Here is an 11,555-nt window from a genome sequence, read left to right on the forward strand (position 1 = left end):
CTATTCAGTTTCCTTAAACTTTGCTTTAAAATTGTGTAATTATTAACTCAGCATGAAGGAAACATAATGAGAATAGAAACTATATATGCATTTCTTAACATTCAACTTTTATCGAACTATGTTACTATTTACAATGCCATTCAATTTAATTCCTATGCCTTATTCTTCTGCTAAAAAATTATTCTTACTTAATATCTAGTGAACAGCGTATTTAAATTATTCAAGCACCTTGCATCTAAATACTTGCTTGTAAAGGGGGAAAAGTGTTTGATGAAATAAAAATTCTGTAATTGCTTCCTATTCACTGTTTATTTATTCAGTCTTCAACTGTTTAAAGCATATAAATATTCGAAGAACGACTCTCCCTATCGTGGGGCCTGGGTTTATTCCTTTTGTGCTTACTTTTGCCTCCGTCAATTGTTGGGAGAGCTTAGAAAAAGCGGCTATCGGTAAACGATTCATTTAAAATTCAATTACGCATTGCAACAGAAATGAACGAAAGTGCTTTGGAATATATCCGCTGTAATTTTCTAAATGTCGAGTCGCTTTGTGATCATTTATCTTTTAGATCCCTTCAAATTAGAAACGCGTTACAGAACATTGAAACATTCTTTCATGTGCAATGTGTATCAAGATGGAAGTAAGTGAAACCCACGTCATTCATAGGGTTCAAAATGTTTATACTCATAATGGCTTAGTGAACAGCTGTTCAGTAAAGAATAGACACGAATATAATCATTTTAAATTAAATTTTAATTGTTCAATACTTACAGAAATTTAATTGCAAATTCATCTTTAATAGCAGTTTTTTTTTGTAAGCTTGTAAGGTTACAATTGATCTTGAAACGGAAAGATAAGTTAGCGAGTTATTGCTACGTATGAAATAGTATGAAAAAGACTTGAGAAGTTTTAAATAACCTTTTTATATAACCGGAAAAAGCACGATTTGTGCCACTGAGAAAATACTTCTCGCGGCGATATAAATAAACCAATAACAATCAAATAAATTTAAATGTTGATAAAGTAGTCTGAGACTATACAGTCAACTAAATAATGTATAAACTAGCCCAGTAATTTTAGCAGCGCGTAAGATCAAAGTATCGGCTGCCGTAGTCACTTTTAGGTAGAGCTGACGAAATTCTAATAGCCAGAAACTCTTTCTCTCTGTCTAAGATTTAAAATCCTCAGCTTGTATACTCTAAAATCTAATTTGAATTCTAGTGAGAAATATGTGAAGGACAAGTTATAGTACAGATCAAATCATAATCATTGTTTAATTCATATAAGAACCTTGGAAGCTTTAATTCAAATGCATTAAATATGTACCTCTTTCATTAATGGAATCCGAAATTTAATGATTTTTATAATCGTGGATACGCACTGGAATTGACTCGATCAGTTTTTCAAAAAACGCGGGGTATTGTTTATTTAATTTCTTTATGACCGTAATAATTTTGAGTGAGCTTAATACCCTATATTTCTAAATTAATACTTTTATTGTTTTTATTTTTATTCCATGCCTTCTGAAGAGAAAACATCTAATGCTTGAGCTCTGAAATTAGTTATCAAAAATATAACTCTGAAATTTATAATTACCAATTCAACAAAAATGAAAAAAGCAAAGTCTAAGACATCTGAACTATGATAGTTTTTTTATGATTTAATTTAAGAGACGAACTAAAAAGTTCCAAGATTAGAAAGTGAGATCACTATTTAGTTTATTTAATATTTCGGTTAAATAAGGCTAACAAGAAATACATCCATCCGTCTGATCTTTCATTTTGTCTGAAAAAAAAGGTGAAATTAAACTTAATAATTAATTCGTGAAAGTTTTATTTAATCTTAGATATTCGTAGATCATATTTATTTGATGTCAGTTTCAGTTTGTTCAAATTCGAGCTTAACAGATAGCTTATAAATTCTAATTAGTTTAGAAATTAAGTAAGAACACAAATTCAGTTAAAATCAATAAAACTGGAAAAGTGTCCTTTTCTTGTGACATTTAAAATGGAAGTATTCTGCCATGAGATTATACTCCATGTCGCAATATACAGTACACCGTTCGAAAGTGGTATATAATTTGGAATCTCGACACTATTACCTCCGAATAATGTTATCATTAGCTTTGAGGAAGAACTGTAGTACATTAGAAGTTACGCCACTGAACTAGTATTCGCGATGCCATAATATGAGCGATGCTTAAGCGTGACAAATATGATCGATGATAAATCTGAAAGCAAATGAAAAAGGAGTTGGTGTAGGTTATGAATTTTAACTCACACAATTGAATCCATCAAAGCTTTGATGCTCTGTTTGACGAATCAAACAGAAATTCATGCCTGATACTGTGGTAGGGTTATTAAAATGAAAAAAGTCTTTATTTCTTCATTATAATAAATGATATGGAAAGCAACAAGTTTAGTTTAATTCATTTTACATACATTTCGTATATTCCGATTGTAATATTTAAGGATTTTTTTAATTTTTCAAAAAATTAAGTTTTGAGTGGTTCGCCTTTCTATCAGTTCTGTATATTTAAAACATTCATCCAATCCCGAAATATATAAACTTTCTCTTAATGTAAAACATATGGAAAGAATGCTGAAGATTTGACTTGTATTACTGAAGCGTACTCCTACTTTGAGAACTTGCTGAAGTACTTACGGCTAAGCTTGATTAGCGTCACGCTGCACTGACTACGCTGACTAATTTAATAATGACTACACACTGACTACGCTAACACTCTTTGTCAAAAAAATCGGAGCACCATGAAGGAAGTGGTTGTTTTTGATGAAATTGAAAATGTGTGTAGCTCATACACAGATAATAAAATGATTAAAAAATCAAGGTCATAGTACCTGATTATTTCTCCCAATCACCCACTGAGTGTTCAAATTGGTAGTTGGTAAAAACTGCCCCTGGCAGAATGCATGCTTGAATTTGTCGAGGAAAGGAGTGGTAGAGGCTCCTAATGTCATTCTGGGACACATTCTGCCAGGCATTCATCAGTTGTCGCCCCAGATCTGTGATATTTTGTGGGGCCTGAATCCGGCGGCCTACCATGTCCCAGACATGCTCGATTGGTGAAAGGTCTGGTGACCTTGTCCGAGGAAGAGTATCCACCCCACGGAGACAGTCGAGAGATATGCGAACAGTATGTCACTTGGCATTGTATTGTTGGAAAATGACCCCAGGGTGACGTGCCATGAAGGGTAACAGGCCACAGGATGGTATGAACATGTCATTGAGCTGTTAAAGATGTACGAAGGATGACTAAAGATGACCTGCTGTCATAAGAAATAGCCACCATTACACCAGCACACCATCACACCAGGTTTTATGGCTGTATGCCTTTCTAAAACAATGGCTGATTGGGACCGATGGCCCCGTCCTCTCCAAACACGAACACAGTGGTCATCTGCTTCAAGAGTGAAGCAGGATTCATCGCTGGACGCTATACGATAGCAGTCTGATGGCAAACATAATGATCAGACGACTCCCTGATGTTGTGGAGTCAAAGGCAAACGTCTTAAAGGCCTCTGTGAGCATAACTCCGCCTCAGACAAGCGCCGTGAAATGGTGGACGGTACCACAAGAGGTATAGACGTGGCTGTAGTGCGCTAAATAGTCGGCAATTATATCGTTGGGGCAGTTCGGGCCTGGCCAACCATCACCCTATCTTGCCTCCCATTTGTGCTCCTTGACCTTCCAGAGCCTTCATTTAGTCGGCAATTTCCTTGTAGCAACCATAGTTGCCAATATCTTTGCACAGCAGTGTCTGTATGCTGCAGATGGCGGCCTATTTCTCAGTATGACCACCCGGCTTCACGCAACCCTACAAAGCAACCACGTTCGAAGTGGTTTAGTTGTCTGTAAAGGTCGTCGATATCGTCGCAATGGCATCTTTAGTTGCTTCTTTACGGAATTATAATGGCAGCAAGAAAAAAATAATGTTTACGCCTCTGTTACTGGTTTTATTCTTTGCGAATTGCGCACTAGACATGCGAGATATGATCACAATCCCTGTTCATTTGCCTTGAAACTTTGATCATTTGCATATTCGATCAAAAGGCTTTTGCATTCCAAATTTCGTCACGATCGCAAAAGTCCTTGGCGCTTCGACTTTTTTGCGAAAGAGTGTATTTGAATTTGTAAATGATGTATTCCTCTTCTGAGTTAGTGAAAACCGGTAACTGAAATAAATACATGCGGAGTATTGGTAACAGCGTAGGTATTTATAACTAATTTACTTGCTGGGATTGTCAAGTTACGAATTTTGTAACTTACATTCTTACCAATTTGCATAGTCAAATTTACGAATTTTGGGCTGTAAGTCAATGCATTTTTAGACGTGTTTTTTACTTGTGTTGAACTTAGTTCATCTCCGTTTGTTGATTTGCAGTATCATGGGATACCAATTCGCTTGAGTTTAATTACATTCGGCTTAGTTATAGCAGTCACGTTGAAATCTTAAGAACTGTGTATTCTACTTGAATTATGTCGTATTTAAAGTTAACGCATAAAGAGGCACTTGACGCCAGAAATCTCTCGTGATTTATAAATACGAGAGATTTCTGGCGTCAAGTGCCTTTTATACGCTGATGATTTGTTTTTGTGGACAGTTTCTAAAAAAGAAAGTGCAGTGAGAAACATAGAGGCTAAGCTCTCTACTGCCTTGAATGCTTTGGAAGTTTGGTGTGATACTAATAATATGGAGGTGAACTTAAATAAATCATACTGCCTGACTTTCTCACTTATACACCAATCTTTGGATCTTCAGCTGACGTATAAGGGTACCCAAATCCCCTTGTGCGATAAATTTAAATATTTGGGTGTGACGTTTGACTGCAAACTAGCATGGAAGCCACATGTAGAGGTCTTGTCCAACCGTGCTACGAAGAGACTCAGTGTCCTTAAACATCTTGCTGGAGCAAGGTGGGGTAGCACTAGACAAACCCTGCTCCAAACTTATCATTCGTTTATCCTCCCCCTTCTGACTTATTGCTGTGAACCACTTGTTGTGGCCGTAAAAAAAGTACGCTACGCTCTAGAAAAAATCCAAAATCAGTGCTTACGTAGTGTTTCTGGAGCCGTGAAGACCACCCCGATTGACGCCATGTTTATGTTAACTGGTGATAAACCCTTAAGAACCGCAATTCAAAAGAAGATCTTAATCCTTTGGGAAAATATCATTAGAGTTCCTGGATGTCTTTCACTCTGGAATGAAGTCAATCAAGATCTGACTAGAAATCTAAAGAACCAGATGGGCTTTCTACAGAGAGTTTTTCAGTTAAAAAATTTACTTGGTTTAATGAATGAACCAGAATTACTTGTTCCACTACAAAATCCAATAAATTTGAAATCTTTCTGGATTAATCTTGACCTGGGTCAAAAAGTAACCAAAAGTAATACGGATCCCTCTATTTTGAGATCCCTCGCTTTCGAAGTATTAAACATTTTTTACCCCGAACCAGAGTAGCTTCGAATCTTTACTGATGGATCCCTCCTGCTGATGGCCCTAATGCAGGTGCCGGGGTTTTCTTCGAAATTTTTTCTTTCTATATCCCTGTGAGCCGAGGTCCTGCGTTTGACGGTGAAATTTTCTGCAATTCGCACAGCTCTGTACCAGCTGCCCTGCCACTTGGAAAAATTCACAAAAGCTGTTATACTCAGTGATACCCGGGCTGCTCTGTTGGCTATCGTTTCAGATAAAAATCCCATATCACAGAACATATTGGATTGTCGACATTATTTAAAAAATATGGCTTCACTTGAGAAACCTATAGCCCTTCAGTGGGTTCCTGCCCACTGTGGGGTTCCAGGCAACGAGAAAGCGGACTTCCTGGCAAAAAAGGGTGCTTTAATCATGCAGAACATTTCTCATCCTTTGCCTTTCCATGCTGTTAGGGATCTTACTAAAAGATCTTTCAAAGTATGTGCTCAGTAAGATTTCTATCATCGTGTTTCTCTTGTCTTGGAAGAATGCTATCCCGAATTTGTGTAATGGCCCAAGGCGTAGAGCGGTCGCTGAATTTCATCTTGCCACCGGACATGACTGCCTACAGTATCATCTTCATAGATTCAGAATTGTTTCATCTCTGGTATGCACTCTGTGCAGCTCTGGAGAGGTGATGGACGTTGCACATCTACCCCACTGTCCTGCTCTGCGTTATGTTAGATTCTGAGATATGTTAGATTAATGGACTCTGTTACAGCTTTTTTTTTCTAACATTGTGTTGCTGTATTCTATGTTCTTTGTCCTTGGTTTTTGCTGTAACTGTTCATAATCTGTCATTGGAATTAAAAAAAAAGTTAACGTATAATGAAGGCACTGATCTTTAAGTGGTGTTTCAAAATGTAACTCATATTTTTAGTTTCGTAAAACGGTAAAGCTTTTTGTCGGCTCATTATGCTTCTATAATTTCTGAGAATGTTAATCATTAATATAAATTCAAAAGTTTTTTCTATTTTATGTTAAAATTTAATAATTGTGCTAGGTACTTTCCACAGGAAACTCTTTTTATGCTTTCTCGTTGCCTGGAAGTCCGCTTTCTCGTTGCCTGGAACCCCACAGTGGGCAGGAACCCACTGAAGGGCTATAGGTTTCTCAAGTGAAGCCATATTTTTTAAATAATGTCGACAATCCAATATGTTCTGTGATATGGGATTTTTATCTGAAACGATAGCCAACAGAGCAGCCCGGGTATCACTGAGTATAACAGCTTTTGTGAATTTTTCCAAGTGGCAGGGCAGCTGGTACAGAGCTGTGCGAATTGCAGAAAATTTCACCGTCAAACGCAGGACCTCGGCTCACAGGGATATAGAAAGAAAAAATTTCGAAGAAAACCCCGGCACCTGCATTAGGGCCATCAGCAGGAGGGATCCATCAGTAAGGATTCGAAGCTACTCTGGTTCGGGGTAAAAAATGTTTAATACTTCGAAAGCGAGGGATCTCAAAATAGAGGGATCCGTATTACTTTTGGTTACTTTTTGACCCAGGTCAAGATTAATTTATCAAACTGTCGAGAAATTTCAAAAAAAAAAAATAAATAAATAAATAAAATAAAAATAAAAAAATAAAAAATAAAAAAATAAAAAAATTATGTCTGCTTCTTTACATAAAGTTACCTTTTTAGATCTATTTTACTGACGAACAACTAGAACATACTAAATGTGCATCATTTATCCACTTTATTAATCAAACTTGTTTTGCACTATTAATAAATTAAATATTAGAGATTATGTAAATTTTTCCTTCTATTTTACTAATATTTTTACTAATCAGTTCAACACTTTATATCAGTTTTATTTCCCTTATTTTCTTCTGAGCTTAAAAATCCGCCTCGAGATATATTAAGGCTTCTTTCAGGTATTTGTTACGATCTCCGGAAAACAGTAAAATATTCAGACCCATTACAAAGTTTCTCAGGCGGGAGTTAAGTGCTAATCGGAATAAGATCATACTCTTTAATCATTAAAAACAGATTTTTTTATCTTCTTATTAATCTCTTCAGGCGGATAAAGACGTAATCGTACTGGAATTCAGAATTTATTTTGTAGGCAGAGCAAATAGTTTGGAAAAGTCCTGAAGCAGTATTAGGAAGAGTGTTTGAAGCCAACAATTGCAGACCAAATAGAAAAATTATTGATCACTGAATCATTGTAGTGAAGAAGTGCATCTACCTCAAAATAATTATTAAAAAATGCATTTCTCTGCAATGGAATTCATTATAAATGCATAAGAGCAAAAGGTTCCTTACATAACAACATAGTCAGCCAAAGCTGACCATTCAAAAGTAAGCAATAGCTGAGGAATTTTGCAATAATTTGAGAGAAATTTCTGCTTAAGATACTAAGCCATGGTTAGGTTGCAATATAAAGTTTTATATTGCAACCTAACTATGGCTTACAAACTAAACTTAACTAACTTAACTAGTTTTATATTACAGAAGTATCTCTCAAAGAAACGAATGCCTTTTTAATAATGTTAGTCACAATTTTAAATGATCATAATTATTGCTTTTTATTATCAACTAGCTGCTTCGCGGCCAGCCTTTGTCTGACTTTTAAATGTACCGGAAAAATTACTAAAGGGTACACCAAACATTTAATTTAAAAACTGCACAGAATTTTACTTTGCAGAACAAATTTATAAAAAAAAATTCAATAAAATGTATTACATATAAAAAATACCTTGAAATAAGCAATATCGCTTAATACAAATATTAATTATCCTAATAAATAAATTAACCAACTTTCCGTCTCCTTGTCTCGACAAACGTCCAGTATCCAAGATTTTACATTACAGAAGTATCTCTCAAAGAAAGGAATGGATTTTTAATAATGCTAGTTACAATTTAAAATGGTCATATTTGTTGCTTTTATTATCAATAATGTTTTAGAGTTTTATTAACTGTTTATTAGTATCTTATCACTTTTTAAATAAGACCTAATCAAAACTTAAATGCTAGCGTGATTTTTCAGGATACTCCTATATAAGTTCTACCCCGAAAATAAGTTCGTCAGCCAGACGGAAACTTTATTACGGAATGACCACGAGCAGACTCAACACACATGTATATTTGAAACAAACGGGTGTATTTGCTACCAATTAGAACCTTCAGTATTCAATACGCCGCATTAGCAACGGACGTTTAGTACTTTATTTAATAATAAAATGTATAGGATAATAAATTTCGATGCTCAGATAAAATGAATGCAAAACGATAGAGCTATTCCATCGAATACAAGAAAGGAATTGCAGAATACTCCATGGATAAAAATCTTACAGCTTTCTTGCAAAAGTCAGCAGGTCGACGAGGGAAATAAGTGTTAAGTGTGGATCAGGTCGATAGCCATTAGTTCCTGGATTAAAACTCATCATCTGCTAATGGATTTTTAATAGATGAGCAGAGTCTAATTCAGAAGTCAAACAACAAAAATCAGCGTTTCTTGCGCTTTTGCATCTGAGGATGATGGTTTGGTAAAACCATCGAAACTAGTCCTGTGAAAATTTGAAAATACAATGTACGTCCAGAAAGTAAGTTCCGTTTGGTAATAAAAGTAAATTGTGTACAGCTACAGAAAAGTTATTTATTGCACAAAATTCAACAACTCTTAAACTACTTTTCCACATAACTGCCGAAATATTGCAGGCATTTGTCATAGCGTGGCACAAGTTTTTGTATACCTTCTTCATAGAAATTTGCCGCCTGTGCCTTCAACCAGTTGGAAACAGTTTCTTTCAGCTCGTCGTCATTGTTCAAGTGTTGACCTCCAAGGAAAGACTTAAGATGTAAAAACAGATGAAAGTCGCTAGGAGCGAGGTCAGGGCTGTACGGAGGATGGTCAAACACGTCCCAGCCAAATCCCTGTAGGAGGTTTTTCGTCACATTTGCAGTGTGTGGTCGTGCGTTGTCGTGAAGAAAAACAACACCTTTTGACAGCAATCCTCGGCGCTTATTCTGTATTCCGCGGCGCAATTTCCGAAGTGTCTCGCAATAAGCATCTGCTCTGATTGTTTGACCACGCGGTAAGAAATCAATGACTAAGATGCCTTTCCAGTCCCAGAACACTGTGCACATCATTTTTCGAGGTGTCAAGATTTGCTTCGGCTTAACCTTTGCTGCGGATGAAGTGTGCCTCCATTCCATTGATTGCCGCTTACTTTCAGGGGTGTCGTAAGAAAACCAAGTTTCATTTCCTGTGACTATCTGTGTCGCTTTCAGCATAACGGGTCAAAAACTGAAATGCACTACGTTACCATCCGTTTTGTTTTGTGTTGCTCAGTAAGAATCTTTGGTACCCAACGTGAGCAAAGTTTACGAAATTTCAGTTTTTCGGTAACAATTTCATGCATTAGTGATCGTGAAATTTGCGGAAATTCCATAGCGAGAGCACTAATTGTAAACCTTCGGTTTTCATGGATCTTGTCATCAATCGCGTGAACCAGTTCTTCTGTAACCAAAGATGGACGCCCACTTCGTTCTTCATCGTGCACATCACTACGTCCGTCATTGAACTTTCGAACCCATCTTCTCGCCATTGAATCACTCATCGCTTTTGGTCCGTAAACATCGCAAATTTGCCGATAAATTTCACTAGGTTTCACTTTCCTCGCATTCAGAAAACGAATCACAGATCTGATTTCACAAGCGGCGGGATTTTCAATCAACACCGACATTGTAAACAAGCACAACAAAGCGTACGTGACTGACAGCGATTTCCAAATGGCGCGAGTTTCTTCTCCTTGATACAGAGCGTCTACTGCGCATGTGCGGAACTGCGATCGCAGAGTTGCAGCGGAGATAAATTGAAACGGAACTTACTTTCTGGACGTGCCTCGTATAACGCTGATTTTTGTTGCTAGCACTCACGGTGCTGAAACCATGAAGAACTTCCTTGCAGAAAGAAGAATTGATCAGATGATTCCCTCAGGAATGACTACATATTTCTTAATTTTTGATATTGCAATAGAAAAGGCATTTAAAGATTATTTGGCCACAGAAATCAATGATTACATTGAAAATACGGTGGAGAGAACAGCTAGGAAGCGTTAAAGCTTAAGTTACAAAAAGTCCCTACTTGGGTGAAGAACGCATGGGATAAAATAACGGACAGCTATGTTGCCAATGCCCCACGAGCAGGCTACATGGACAAGAACAGCTCATTTGAGGAGAGCTCCATCGCTCAACATGAGAAGCTAGGGCAAATGGTCTTAGGGGAAATGAAGTCGTAAAACATCCGGGCAGGAATTCATTATTTGGATCTTTATGGTGATGTTCCAGAAGACAACATGTCTGTATTAGAATAAATGATGTAGTTCATTTTTGAATGTTTCTTGAACATGAATAAATGTACTTCTTGAATCTGAATAAATATAGCTCTTGAACCTGAAAAAATGTGTTTCTTGAGCATAAAGAAATGTTAATTATTGGTCATAAAAAATAAGATATTTCCTTAAACTAAGATCTAGTGGTCTTTTGCAGCAAATAAGGCCGGATCTTATTTTCTAGGAAACACGGTATTATGTGTTTTAAATATAAGAATTTATAGCAATTATCTTCAATTTATCATTTAACAATGTTCCCGATCAGTAATTAAAATGCAACTGCTATGTTGTTATAGTGGCTGACAGCAGCGCTGTAGAGTTTGGCATTTGGTTAATAAATAAAGCTTCGTTCACTTTACTTTTTCAATACCTTTTTTCTTCCGCATAAACTTAACTATATAAAATATAAACATTACAGACTTGTTGAATTTGGTTAATGCATTAATTTGTTATAGATATCATTACGAATCAATTTCTCTTCTGAACTGAACTAAATATACTAATTTAATTGAGTTTTTTATCAACGCTATAAGTATCCTGATTTAGTTTTTTAAAGCCACAAGGAGTTTTGAAATTTAAATTATTTACGCACTCAATATAAATATATTCTTAAAAGCATAAATAATCTCTACGGTGATTTTCTCTTTGGGAAAGTAATTATCGACTACTTAATTTCCACTGAAGAATGTAACAATTTTGATACAGACAGTAATTATTGATCTCC

The 11,555-nt window shown here is 36.1% G+C and overlaps 1 protein-coding gene and 1 pseudogene across 1 annotated transcript; both read right to left on the minus strand.

Annotated features, from left to right (window-relative positions):
• Positions 1–9,122: 9,122 nt before the first annotated feature.
• On the minus strand, positions 9,123–9,731 carry LOC146993266 (histone-lysine N-methyltransferase SETMAR pseudogene; annotated as a pseudogene).
• Positions 9,732–9,754: 23 nt separating this feature from the next.
• LOC146993267 (protein GVQW3-like) lies at positions 9,755–10,183 on the minus strand. The gene has a single exon (XM_085808187.1). It carries the CDS (start codon positions 10,181–10,183, stop codon positions 9,755–9,757), a length of 429 nt encoding a protein of 142 aa, XP_085664313.1.
• Between the last annotated feature and the right edge of the window lie 1,372 nt (positions 10,184–11,555).

The sequence above is a fragment of the Stegodyphus dumicola genome, chromosome X1, assembly GCF_044657685.1.
Source record: "Stegodyphus dumicola isolate Sdum_Otavi_A_Nest chromosome X1, ASM4465768v1".
NCBI lineage: Eukaryota > Metazoa > Arthropoda > Arachnida > Araneae > Eresidae > Stegodyphus > Stegodyphus dumicola.

What these genes read in the sequence shown, in the direction of transcription:
- LOC146993267 (XM_085808187.1), bottom strand. Translation starts at nt 10,183, where the DNA reads ATGTCGGTGTTGATTGAAAATCCCGCCGCTTGTGAAATCAGATCTGTG.